We start from the raw sequence: 14522 nt of genomic DNA, 5'->3' as shown, positions 1-14522 counted from the left end.
CAAATATGTTCCTATAAAAGGGTTTCATCTTCAAGAAATTCATGGTAAAGACTCTGACAAGTACAGGTTTCTGGTAACTGACTGTACTGCTGAACTGAATGAATAAGCATTTTCAGAACTCTGATGAAAAACTGATGAACTCATAAAAGTGCTAACAAAAGATCAAGATGAAAAAAAACAATTAATTACATGGGACTGAGTGAACTGATGAGGATGAGTATAATTTCTGTGACTTTCTGTCTGAATTAAAAAAAAAAAAAAAAATCCCACAAGGACTCAGAGGCAAAGAATATACAAATCAATTTTCACTGCAAAGTAAAGGAGCTGTTACAGTGGAGGATTACTGGACTGAATGTCAATATTATGACATAGTATGAGTGTGTTTCATGTTTGGTAATTGCAATCATTTTTGCTTTTGTTGTGGTCATCCATGTACTATGCTTGGTGTCAGTCTATTTATCTCTTGTAAAAATAAAATGCAGTGTGTGTGTGTGTGAAAAAAAAAAAAAAAAAAGAAATAAAAACATAGCAAATATGAACAAAAAAAAAAAAAAAAGAATATTACAAGAGACAAGGAAGGACCCTATGTAATGATCAAGGGATCAATCCAAGAAGAAGATGTAACAATTATAAATGTATATGCACCCAACATAGGAGCACCTCAATACATAAGGCAACTGCTAAGAGCTATAAAAGAGGAAATCAACAGTAACAAAATAATAGTGGGGGACTTTAACACCTCACTTACAGCAATGGACAGATCATCCAAAAAGAAAATTAATAAGGAAACACAAGCTTTAAATGACACAATAGACTAGATTTGATTGATATTTATAGGACATTCCATCCAAAAACAGCAGATTACAGTTTCTTCTCAAGTGCGCATGGAACATTCTCCAGGATAGATCACATCTTTGGTCAAAAATCAAGCCTCAGTAAATTTAAGAAAATTGAAATCATATCAAGCATCTTTTCTGACCACAACGCTATGAGATTAGATATCAAGTACAGGGAAGAAAACGTAAAAAACACAAACACATGGAGGCTAAACAATACGTTACTAAGTAACCAAGAGATCACTGAAGAAATCAAAGAGGAAATCAAAAAAGACCCAGAGACAAATGACAATGAAAACATGACGATCCAAAATCTATGGGATGCAGCAAAAGAGTTCTAAGAGAGAAGTTTATAGCTATACAAGCCTACCTCAAGAAACAAGAAAAATCTCAAATAAACAATCTAACCTTACACCTAAAGGAACCAGAGAAAGAAGAACAAACAAAACACAAAGTTAACAGAAGGAAAGAAATCATCAATATCAGAGCAGAAATAAATGAAATAGAAACAAAGAAAACAATAGCAAAGATCAATAAAACTAAAAGCTGGTTCTTAAAGAAGATAAACAAGATTGATAAACCATTAGCCAGACTCATCAAGAAAATGAGGGAGAGGACTCAAATCAATAAAATTAGAAATGAAAAAGGAGAAGTTACAACAGACACCACAGAAATACAAAGCACCCTAGGGAGACAAAAGAACTGTATGCAGAAAACTATAAGACACTGATGAAAGAAATTAAAGATGATACCAACAGATGGAGAGATATACCATGTTCTTGGATTGGAAGGATCAATATTGGGAAAATGACTATATGACCCAAAGCAATCTACAGATTCAATGCAATCCCTATCAAATTGCCAATGGCATTTTTTACAGAACTAGAACAAAGAATCTTACAATTTTTATGGAGACACAGAAGACCCCGAACAGCCAAAGCAGTCTTGAGGGAAAAAAATGGAGCTGGAGGAATCAGACTCCCTGACTTCAGACTATACTACAAAGCTACAGTAATCAAGACAATATGGTACTGGCACAAAAACAGAAATATAGATCAATGGAACAGGATAGAAAGCCCAGAGATAAACCCACGCACCTATGGTCAACTAATCTATGACAAAGGTGGCAAGGATATACAGTGCAGAAAAGACAGTCTTTTCCATAAGTGGTGCTGGGAAAACTGGACAGCTACATGTAAAAGAATGAAATTAGAACACTCCCTAACACCATACAGAAAAATAAACTCAAAATGGATTAGAGATCTAAATGTAAGACTGGACACTATAAAACTCTTAGAGGAAAACATAGGAAGAACATTCTTTGACATAAATCACAGCAAGATATTTTTTAATCCATCTCCTAGAGTAATGGAAATAAAAACAAAAATAAACAAATGGGACCTAATGAAACATAAAACCTTTTGCACAGCAAAAGAAACCATAAACAAGACGAAAAGACAACCCTCAGAATGGGAGAAAATATTTGCAAATGAATCATCAGACAAAGGATTAATCTCCAAAATATATAAATGGCTCATGCAGCTCAACATTAAAAAAGCAAACAACCCAATCCAAAAATGGGGGAAAGACCTACCTAGACATTTCTCCAAAGAAGACATACAGATGGCCAAGAGGCACATGAAAAGCTGCTCAACATCACTAATTATTAGAGAAATGCAACTCCAAACTACAATGAGGTATCACTTCACACCAGTTAGAATGGGCATCATCAGAAAATCTATAAACAACAAATGTTGGAGAGGATGTGGAGAAAAGGGAACCCTCTTGCACTGCTGGTGGGAATGTAAATTGATACAGCCACTATGGAGAACAGTATGGAGGTTCCTTAAAGAACTAAAAATAGAATTACCATATGAACCAGCAATATGCTACTGGGCATATACCCAGAGAAAACCATAATTCAAAAAGACACATGCACCCCAATGTTCATTGCAGCACTATTTACAATAGCCAGGTCATGGAAGCAACCTAAATGCCCATCGACAGATGAATGGATAAAGAAGATGTAGTACATATATACAATGAAATATTACTCAGCCGTAAAAAGAATGAAATTGGGTCATTTGTAGAGACATGGATGCATCTAGAGACTATCATACAGAGTGAAGTAAGTCAGAAAGAGAAAAACAAATATCGTATATGAACGCATATATGTGGAACCTACAAAATGGTACAGATGAACCAGTTTGCAGAGCAGAAATTGAGACACCGATGTAGAGAACAAACGTATGGACACCAAGGGGGGAAAGTGGTGGGGGGTGGGTGTTGTGGTGTGATGAATTGGGAGATTGGGATTGACATGTGTACACTGATGTGTATAAAATTGATGACTAATAAGAAAATAAATAAATAAATAAATATTTAAAAATAATAATAAATAAATAAATAAATAAATATTTGGTAGAATTCATAAGTGAAGACTTCCAGTCCTGGGCTCTTCCTTGTGGAAAATTTTTGATTAGTAATTTAATCTGTTTGCTTGTTATAGGTCTATTCTTTCTTTTCTTCATTTAGTTTTGGTAGTTTGCATCTTTCTAGGAGTTTGTCCATTTCATGTTCATTACCTAATTTATTGATGTACAGTTCATTGGCATACAACTGTTCATAGTATTCCTTTACAATCTATTTTATTTCTGCAAGGTCTGTAGCAATGTCCCCTCTTTCATTTCTGATTTTAGTAATTTAAGTGTTCTCTCATTTTTTTCTTGTCAATTAAGCTAAATATTTCTCAATTTTTTGTTCCCTTCATGTAATCAACTTTTGATTTCACTGATTTTTCTCTATTATTTTTCTATTCTCTATGTCATTAATTTCTGCTTTAATCTTTATTATTTCTTTCCTTCTGCTTGTTTTAGGTTTAATTGCTGTTCTTTTTCAGTGCCTTAATGTGGAAGGTTAGTTATTGACTTGAAATTTTTATTTAATTTTATCTTATCTTATCGGCCACACCATGCAGCATGTGGGATCTTAGTTCCTGGACCAGGGATCAAACCCGTGTCCCCTGCAGCAGAAGCGTGGAGTCCTAACCAGTGGATCACCAGGGAATTCCTCATCTTTTTTAATATAGGTGTTTACAGCTGTACATTTCTCCCTAAAGATTGCTTTAGCTGCATTCCATAAACTTTGGCATGTGACTTCATTTTCATTCATCTGAAAGTACTTTCTGAATTTTCTATGGTTTCTCTTTCACCTACTGGTCATTTAGGAGGTGTTTTGTTTAATTTCCATGAATTTGTCACTTTCCAAAATTTCTTTGTTCTTGAATTCTAATTGTATTTTTTCCTTTTCTGTAATTGTGACATAAAAATCAAATGCAAATATCGAGTGCTTAATAACTCGGAAAAGAGAAGGACCTCTTAATGGGCCCCAGGGTCCCCAAGCAAAGCATTACTGAATAGGAGAATTTGGTTACCTATGAAACTGGTATCTGGGAATTCTCTCGTCCTCTGTAATGATCAAAGGGAGGGATGTTCAAATGATCAAAGGGTTTAGGTATGGAGGAAAAGAAGAAAACAGAAGTTTTAAATTCAAGACAAGACCCTGAAATGCTTTCTTTCTCCATTTGGAATGTTTCCTACTTTAGACAAATAAGTAAAGGCTTCAAAACTTTACTATTTAATTTAAATACAAGTGAGGTTCTAAAATTTGGATAGTATCAGAAAGAAGTTCTGGAATTCTTTCAACTAAATTTTTCCTCACCATTCACATACTACCGATTAGGCATATAATAGATCACTAATGCTATTCACCATTTTTCCCCTCAGACACTTTTTCTTTATTTCACATGGACTGTGGGGCACCCCTCATCCCAAACCTCTGGTCACATGTCCAAGTATCTGGAGAGTGGGCCGAGCCTGAGAGATGGGAGCCCCACTCTAGAGATTCCTAGGCTCTTACTGCTGACCTGTGGGGACATACAACCCTAGGCCTTGCCCTCCCTACTGGTGAGCAGTCCTGAGTTGCAGGCTCCTGTTCTGAAACATGGGGCAGGCAGTGCCACGGGCAGCCTCCTCCAGACTCCCACATTCAAGGCATGGTGAACAGAGGAGTGAGAATTAGATTTACCTATTTTATTTTAGAGGAAAGCAGGAGAGAAAAGCTTTAAGTCTCACACCAGCTAGAAATGGATTAAACAATGGTATCTTTTCAGATTTTGGCAGTCCCTTAAGAGCCACATGTTACAGGTTTCATTCTTAAGTCAGGAGCACATACACACACAGACCATGCTTTCATAAAAACATGAGGGATTCCATTCGGTTTTAACCTAAAATAAGGCAAACTGGTTAAAATTTAAAAATTTAAAATCCAAATACACTTCCTTGCAGACAACTATTCAATTCAATTCAATTGCCAGTAAGATATTGAATATTCTTTTTTGAATCACCCTAATTCAATGTACAGTACAGTATATACTGCCTAGGAAGAAGTTCAAATCATAAATATGATAGGGAAATATCTAATAGCTCAGAATGGCCTTTTCAAGTAGCCAGTAAGCTCTAAAAGACTGCAAAATATTAAATCTGGTGAAGCATGAGCTATGTGTTCCAGAATGAGGCCATTTCCCTGTCATAGCCCCCCTCCTTGCTCCAGGACAACCTGGAACTGGGTCTTAAGGAGCTAGCACACAGGGCTACTCTCTGGATGCCAGATGATGGCAGGGCCGCTTCCCTGCAGACTGTAGTCAGCAAGGTGAAGGCTGCTGGCCACAGTCATGACAGCTGAGCTGATCTGTGATTTCTTCCTCTCCTGCCAATGTCAGGTCCAGGTTTGCCGATATGTTTGTGTTGCTGTACAAGATGCTGGAGAGAGGCCATCTGCCCTGTGTGTCAGATTCCAGACTCCACATGGTTATGGCAGGGTTTGAGAGAAGTATCCACAGAGTGAGGGGCAGGATTAGAATAAAGAGGTGCTAATGGTGTGAGTTGGGAAGGTAAAGGAAACTGTCGGGAACTCAGTGGAAAAAGAGGGTTGAAGAAAATTAAAGGGGGAATCAGGGGAAATAAAGAAAAACAAGGGAAAAAGACAACCATCTCTGTTTTTTTAAAGGTCAAAGAGTAAAAGTAATATAGAAAGGCTCTTTCACCTTGCCAGGTTCAACAGCGTGCTGCATTTTGGCTTTTTAAATAAAGTTTACACCATTGGGTTCTGGGCTCTTCTTCCAGCTGACAGGCTCTGTCTTCCAATCATGCCCACCCCCAACCCCCTGAAGCACCCATTTTTTTCTCCAGACCCCACAGTTCTCCAAACCCCACCCCCTGACCCAAGTTCAGTTTCCACTTATGGATTACATCTCTCTCTGATTGTCTAGCACTCATTTTCTACGATCCATCTCTTTACTCTTCTTCACTTACTAGCCTAAATCCATATTACTCTATAGTTTTAAGAAAGACTCATGACAACTAGATCATGCTATGCAATAACTCAAGTTTTACTGTCCAAATATGTTTGTGTGTCTATATAGATATAAAATATCTGTATATAATATATATATACACATATATGTATACTGTGTATGTATGTGTGTGTATATAAATAAATAAAACTGGCATTTGCAAGAGCTTTAAAATCTATCAGATTGCACATTTCTTTAGCCAAACAATAAATATTCTTTGATGAGTCATGACACTTCACTTCCATGTGTCCACTTTAAGAAACAGTACAAAGTCAGATGGTTCAAAATAAACAAATAAACAAATCAACAAATAAAACCAGACTAGAGTAGGCATCCAGGCATTTCTTTTCTAGGCTCTGAGGCAAATTCCAGGTGCTGTCTTCTCTTTTATCAATTTTATTTTCTCCTCTGCTTTTGGAAATTCCATTCATTCTTTAAGTCTGATCCACATGATTTTACAGAGTTGGGAAGGAGATGAAAGGGGGTGGGACAGAAAGGAGAGTGGTGGGAGGGAGAAACCTAGTATTTATCAAGTTACCTGAGAGTAAAGACCTTGCCTGTCTTTCTCACCTCAAAATACCTTGGTATCGAGAACAAGGTCTAGTGAATGAGAAGATGCTCAATAAACACGTATTGAAGAAATGAAATTACTGACTCTGTACTGTGTGCTGAGGGCCATGCTGAATGGTTTTAAAAACAGTACTGAATAATCGGGCAATAAAAAGTAACTCAGTATAAAAATGTGCCCTCCTTTGTATAATAAGATAATGCATTCCCTGAGGTGGTACCTTTAGAGCTTGGGCTCATGCTGAGGCTGTGATCCCAACATCTCAGTGGGCAAAACCAGGGTAGATAATAACTTAAGGCAGTGCCAGCAAACTATCACTCATGCGCCAAGTCTGGCCTGCAGATTGTACAGCCCAGGAGCTAAGAATGGTTTTTACATGTTTAAAAGGATTATAAAACAAAACGAAAAATAGACAGCAGAGATCGAATATGGCCTACAAAGCAAAAATATTTACTATCTAGCCCTTTACAGTATTGCTGACCCTTGTTCTAAGGAGACACTAAGAATGTGCTTCTGGGGCTCCCCTGGTGGCGCAGTGGTTGAGAATCTGCCTGCTAATGCAGGCGACACGGGTTCGAGCCCTGGTCTGGGAAGATCCCACATGCCGCGGAGCACCTAGGCCCGTGAGCCACAACTACTGAGCCTGTGCGTCTGGAGCCTGTGCTCCGCAACAAGAGAGGCCGCGATAGTGAGAGGCCCGCGCACCGCGATGAAGAGTGGCCCCCGCTGGCCACAACTAGAGAAAGCCCTCGCACAGAAACGAAGACCCAACACAGCCAAAAATCAAAAATAAATAAATAAGTAAATTTAAAAAAAGCTGAATCTGATCAAGCCTTTAAATTAAAAAAAAAAAAAAAAAAAGAATGTGCTTCTGAAGTTAGTTTTAACCTAAAGTGTGTTTGGCTTGAACTTGTGTTCATACATGGCGAGACTGCAGGCCTGGGCTCTGTGAGCACTCTGGAGCCACACATACAAGCTTGACGTTCTTTGTCCAAGCTTAGAGCAGCTCCATGGCACCAATAGTAGAGTCTGCACCTTTGTTAACTCTTGCTTGTTCATATGACTCTTCTGTAGGTGTTTTTCTACATGATTTTCTGGTTAGTTTTGCAGTGCAACAAAGTCTTCTAGAAAATCTATGGGTGGCAAAATCATAAAGGTGTTTCATCAACCCACTTGGTGTAATGATTAGAGGGCTTCGTTATGGAGTTTTGAATTCATCTGGCTCTAGCTGAAGTACTCAAGATGTGACCTCTCTTCCGTCTTTGATTAACTCTGGGTAATTTTTGGTTGTTTTTAATTCATTGATGATTTTCTGGTCCATTCTTCCTCTCCTCTCCTTCTGTGATTCCAATTATACTTCTTTAAAATGGCTGATATCTTCCCACAGGTAAATTATCAACAATCTTTTCTTTCCATTTTCCAGATTGGATAATTTCTATTCTTTTGTCTTCAGGTTTACTGATCTTTTTTTCATCATCTCCAATCTGCTGTTAGACCCATCAAATGATTTTTAAAAAATTTCAGATACTGTATTTTCTAGTCCTAAAATTTGGTTCTTTTTTAGTGTCTCCTTTTTGCTGCTAAGATTTCATATGTGTTCATTGATTATGATCATATTTTTCCTTATGTCTTTGAGCATAATTACAATAGCTGCTTTGAAATTCTTGTCTGCTAATACCAACATACATGTCATTTTAGAGTCAGTTTCCATTAATTGCCTTCTCTCATGAGTATGGGTCACATTTTTCTGTTTCTTTGTATGTCTAGTAATTTTGAATTGTATCCTGAACATTGTACATGTTATGTTAATCTATAGCAGTGCTGTTCAATAGAACTAAAACATGAGCCACATATGTAATTTTAATTTTCTACTATCCATATTAAAAAAGTAAAAGAAACAGGTGACTTTAACATATTAATAAATTTTAATAATATACTCGGGCTTCCCTGGTGGCGCAGTGGTTAAGAATCTGCCTGCCAATGCAGGGGACATGGGTTCGAGCCCTGGTCTGGGAAGATCCCACATGCCGCAGAGCAACTGGGCCCGTGAGCCACAACTACTGAGCCTGCGCGTCTGAAGCCTGTGCTCCGCAAAAAGAGAGGCCGCGACAGTGAGAGGCCCGCGCACTGCGATGAAGAGTGGCCCCCACTTGCCACAACTGGAAAGAGCCCTCGCACAGAAACAAAGACCCAACACAGCCATAAATAAATAAATAAAAATTAAGTGAAACTGTTTATAAAAAAAAAAAAGGAAGGCATTTCTTAAAAAAAAAAAAATAATAATAATATACTGTATTTGACCCAATGTATTCAAAATGTAATTATTTCAACATGTAATCAATATTAAAAATTATTAAGATATTTTACAATATCTTTCCATACTAAATCTTTGAAGTATGGTATGTATTTTACCTTTATAACACATCTTGATTTGGACTAGCTAGTGGCTACCATATTGATCAGCACAGCTCTAGAGTATCATTCTAGGAGAATACTGAGGTTTGGTCCAATATGAGCTACTCCATCATTATGGGAAGCAGAATCACTGACTGACAGTTTTTAAACTTTATTCCTTGGTGTTTCACAGAGGTCCTGTGGGCCTACTGTGAGATGAGGGGAAGGCCGAGTACACTGGGCTACTCTTCCCTCAATCAGAGCAACTCTGATTTCATGTTTCATATATTTCATTTCTGTGCATAATTTTAAAATATTTTGATACTAAAACAATATGAAAACATAAATGACTGTAAAATATGATTCTTGAATGGGTCCCTGGGATCTTTCTTGCTCAATCATGCCCTTGAACCCATGCTGACCTCTCCTCTTCTAGAGTCACTTATTCTCCTTTCTAATCATATCACAAGAGCCAGCTGTCTCTGCTTTCAGGAAAAGAGACTGTGGTTTGTCTGATATTTAAGTCTTCACGCTTGCAAGTCCTTCCTTCTTTGGCCCCACATGTGTGTGATTGATTGATTGATGGATGGATTGATCAATCAACTGATAGGTTTGCTGGATGGCTGTTCACACCCAGCATGCTCAGGACTTGCAGAAGTGAGCTATTCCTCATGACCATCAGCATTAGGGTAGGATTTCATTCTTAATTTTAAAAGGACCACATAAAACCAATGAAACAAGTCTCACCTCACTTTCCTTCCTGTCTTCCCACTTTCATTCATACACATTTTACCAGTCTGACGAAGAAAACAGGGTCAGCACGAAAACTAAATGCTTTGTGAAACCTTTTCACCAGGCAAGTGGTACGGATCAAGCTTAAGAAACCCAAAAAACTGCCAGGTTAAAAGTCCAGCCTCTTTACAAAAGCTAAACATGCCTAACCCGATGCACAGAACCACAAAACAAAAACCATGCACCTCAACCCAGGGCAGAACGGGAGGCCGGTGGTGATATTACATAATACAACAGAGTAAGATGCAAAGACCCACTAAAGTGGAAATAAGGAGGCTTAACTGATGAACACATTTCACACAATTCTTCTCAGCTAACAACCCAAGAGAATTCACTTCAGAGCACACAAGTACACGGCCATGAAAGCTAGGGTTGGAAACAGAAGTTCTGATGGATCCCAAACAAAAAATAACTTACTGACATTCATTTCAGCCACTGAAATAGACCAATCACAAACACTAACCTATGTACACCTACTCACGGGTGCTCATACTATGACACTGATTTCCTTTTTCTCCAAGACACAGTAATTTGGAGGAGGAGTTGACATGTACCAGTTGAAAGTATGCGGGATGGTTATTTCTTTTTTCACTAGATGGCCCCCTATGAGATGCCTTCCAGTGAGGACTGTACACTCCTATCAAAGTTCTGGCTTAGTAGCCAGAAATTCAGTATTTTGAGCAAGCAGAAATCACTCAGAAACAACAATGGAACACAGAGCAAGACTGTGGTATTAACTGTGCGTCACCGTCCCCCATTCATGGGCGTTGCTGCTTTACCCTGGAGGGTCCAAACTTGAGAACACAGCTCCTTACCGTGACTGGCATGGGTGCAAGTTGCACCTTCGGATCTGGGGCTCCGGACGGCTGGCTTGAGGGCAGTCACTGTCATTCACCAGAGTCGTGGTCTTGTTAACAATCCGTGTGCAGGACACGATGGTTCTGCGTTCCCCTGGAAACCAAACCACACAGAACTGAGAGGTCGTGGTACACACACCTGGTAAGGCCATTCATTCACCTTATGGAGGAGTGTTCAGGTGCATCTTTTGATCAGTTTGTCATTTAAAGTGACTATTGTAATGCTTTGTTGTTTGTCAGAGAGGCAGAACCATAATCTTTGGGATGAGGGTGTGTAAGACATGGCAGGGGCAGCATGGGGCAGGAGAAAGATTCTAGAACAGGATCAGAAAGAGGCAACACTTCAGATCAGCCATGTCCTTGGAAAGCTTGGGGTTCATTGACGTCAAGTTGTGATTTGGGTCTTTAATTTCCAACAAAGATTGCCAATCTCTGTATCTGTTCATTTGATGTTTAAAGTCTATGGAGATCTGGTCTTGATTAAACAACTGTATATCAGCCGTCATCAGAGATGATGGCTACTTATTACAGAACTCCTACTTGCTGGAGAGAAGTGAGAAACAGGAAGGCTAGTCTGAAGGACACAGACCCAACCTGAGAATTTGTCTCTCCATCAACTGCCGCTCGTGCCTAAGCCTCACGTGCTCTTGGGAAGCTTCACTAACCGGTCACCCCAGCTGGATGTAGTCATTCTTTTGGGTGTTCCCAAAGCACCCTGCACACTACTTGTCCATGACTTTGTTAGGAGTGGGGGTGAATGATTGGGAGCTAGAAGGGCGGCCTTTGGAACCAGGCTGTCTGGGTTCAGACTTGGCTTACTCACTAGCACAGTGAGCATAGGATTGCTACTTAGCCCTCACGTTTCTGTGCCTTGTTTTCCTCCACTGGACTGACTCACTTAACTTCCCTATGCCTTAGGGTGCTTTAGGGATGGTTAAAATGAATTGATACATATAAAATGCTTAGAAGAGAACCTGGCAGGGGTTAACACTTCATGTTAGCTATATTCCTATTGTTATTATTTGGGAAGTGTCATGATAAAAGATTAACAGGAAGTCAAGCACGACTATATGGATCCCACACTCCTCAACCAATCTGTCTCCTGGGGAATTTGTCATGGAGAAGTGACTCAAAATTATGGAGCCCTCAACTTGTGTAAGCATAGAAAGCACAGAGCCGCCTCAAGCCAGATTTCGGTTTGCGCTGCAGGTCAGGGAGCTCGAAGTCAGGGAGCCATAAAAGGATGCCAGTAGTGACAGCAGCAGAACAGTACCCCCTTGCCCCCCAGCGAACGGAGCCTGCTAACTCTTCCATTTGGGCCACGCTTAGTTTGTAGCAAGCTGCCCCAGTGGAAAAGTTTGGTGCCATCAGCCCCGCAGGACTGAGTGTCGGTGAGGCCATGCCCAGGTCCCACCTGCCAGCCCACCCTCTGGGTTGGTATTCCAGAGTCCAGGTCAACCTTCTGTTCTAACTCTGTGTCCATCAAAATTTACCCATCCTGCATCCATCCCCCATGACCCCCCTGTGTGTCCTGTCAGGGTGATAGAATACACTGTACTAAGGGGTCTGCTGGCTAAGAGTTCAGAATGCTTCCAACCGCTCCTCCTAAACAACACAGTAATGACTACGATGCCTTTTGTTCATATCGATTTTTGCAGTATTTGAGTCTCCTCCCTGCAGTGGGCATGAGGGTTGACCAGCATAGAGAGAGTAAATCATCTGCTAATATATGGAGGCAAATCATGAAGCCAGGACTCAGGCTCTGAACGTTTCACTGGAGTTGGAGGACTTTTTCTTTCCATTGTATTACTGTTGGTTCCATTAGTTTTCCTATATTTCCATTGGTCACTGGGGCAAAAAGGAAAGGGTATTTGAGGGTCAGAACATCTTCCAGTGCCCCTCTACCAAACAGCAACAGATGGAAGTCTGTTCTGTTCATTCCCAGGGTCACCTGTCACACTTGTGACACAACCATACATCAGCCAAACCTCCACTCGGATCAGCATCCAAGGGCCCCATGCCATAGGCAAAGCTGGGCACAACTCCAGCATGCAGGAGTTTGGAAGACTCTGTCCAAGTGTTTTGCAGAGAGATTTGCAGTGGGACGTGGTTACATTCCATGGAAATACAGGTTATGTGGCTAGCCTTTCCCAGGCTCTGTGCACCCGCCATGGAGTGCCCTGAATTCACTTCTCTGTTTGACAAAAACCCACACCCCATGAGCCCGTGACCCTACTGCTCACCTCCTCCGCACTGCACACTGCAACCTTCCCAGCTGCTGTGGGTCCAGATGAACAAGGAGTCCTGCGGTTTTTCTGGTTCACTTTGATTTTCAGCAGTGTAGTTTACGGGAATGGTGTATTCGTAATGAATTCCATAATTTTGGTCATGAAATAACAACACCTGGATCAGCAGCAAAATAAAAGGCCATTTTGAAATAAAGCGAAAGCTCCCAGGATTGCTGAACTTGCAAGCCAAGCCGTGCTGTGGCTGTCTCCCTACCAGGGGGAACCTGTTCTTTTCAGGGTTTCAAAACAGGTTCATTCCAGGGGCACACCTTTATTTCAGTCTTGGGTTCCCTAGATACTCAAATTCAGGGCAGGAGCTTATGTAAACCATCGGCAGGGAGTTCTACTCTTTTCCACTGGAGAGAGGACTCGTTTAGACGAGGGATTTGGGGATTAGCAAATCTGTGGGCTCTAATTGCACGTTACATGGAGAGCTGCTCCAGGCAGAGCAAAGTACCCGTTCCCACAGTCACCCACGAAGCTGCCCTTACAGGCGAGAAAGACACAAATATACTGCTTTTCCTAAACAGGCATCTGAACAAGTAGGGTTACTCTACTTCTTTGAAAATGAACACCACTCTTCACACCCCGAGCACCAGTCACTGCTATGTGTAAGGCAGGCTCAAGGGTAGACACAGCCCCCTGCAGGGGAACCTTGGGGATGCCTGTCAAGGATGTAGGAGCCTTCCTGCTGCCATGGGAGCTAGGATGATGACGATGCCCACAGGGTGGCACAGCCTGGCGCAGGGCTTAAAGCTGGGAGTGAGGGGAGGGGAGCCATCATCGTGCAGCTTGGAGACCCCTGGGTCTGAAATCCTAGTAAGTGGGAACTGGAAGGGCCTGCTCTTTGTTTGGTAATGCATGTTTCAAGCCCTGTAGAGAGAGAGGTGCTCCACTGGCTTTATTTCTCTACGTGTACGTAACGGTGCAAAAGCAGCACTCTTGTGGGAGCTTCAAGTGGCCTGGCTGTGGGTGGTATGTCCTCAGGCTAGGCTTGGAACCAGGGGGCGGTCCTGGGTCTAAGCAGCTAGCAACTTCACTTCCAGCCCGGGGTCTGGGAGAGCCGGCCCGCAGGAGCTGGAGGCAGAGGGTGCTCCACCTGACCTGGGAGGCCAGATGGACCGTGTGCTGGACGACAGGAGCCGCCCGCCCTCCCAAGCATCTCCCAGCCCTCCAAGGGCTGCAGTTGCAGGCGGGGTGGGGTGGGGTGCTAAGAGCAGCCCGAACTGAATAAACATCCACTTCTCCAAGAAAGAGACTTGCAGTAATGCATTTGGAGAAATGCCTCCAGTTTTTTAAAAAAAAAAAAAGGCTTTAAAAGAGATCTTTATTATCTCAGTATGGGAATAAGACTGGTGAATTGAGAATCCATAT

At 41.0% G+C, this 14522-nt stretch overlaps 1 protein-coding gene and 1 long non-coding RNA gene across 15 annotated transcripts in view; one reads left to right on the top strand and one right to left on the bottom strand.

Moving 5' to 3' along the window:
* ADAMTS17 (ADAM metallopeptidase with thrombospondin type 1 motif 17) overlaps positions 1-14522 on the bottom strand; it is a 373038-nt gene that overhangs the window by 80980 nt on the left and 277536 nt on the right. For 13 of the 14 annotated variants that reach the window (XM_082448435.1, XM_082448436.1, XM_082448431.1 and 10 more), the window contains 2 exons: positions 13104-13263; positions 10819-10954 (listed from right to left, as the gene is read on the bottom strand). In XM_082448435.1, coding sequence (XP_082304561.1) covers positions 10819-10954; positions 13104-13263 — 296 coding nt within the window. Of the gene's footprint in view, positions 1-554; positions 4304-10818; positions 10955-13103; positions 13264-14522 lie in introns of those variants that run through there. The other variant, XM_082448434.1, reaches the window with a different exon arrangement.
* Positions 1-14522, top strand: part of LOC309654486 — a 551553-nt gene that overhangs the window by 270166 nt on the left and 266865 nt on the right. The gene's annotated exons all lie outside the window — the stretch shown is intronic.

The sequence above is a fragment of the Balaenoptera physalus genome (assembly GCF_965194825.1).
Source record: "Balaenoptera physalus genome assembly, chromosome: 2".
NCBI lineage: Eukaryota > Metazoa > Chordata > Mammalia > Artiodactyla > Balaenopteridae > Balaenoptera > Balaenoptera physalus.
The sequence above is the reverse complement of the archived record's forward strand: the minus strand, read 5'-3'. Positions and strand labels throughout refer to the sequence as shown.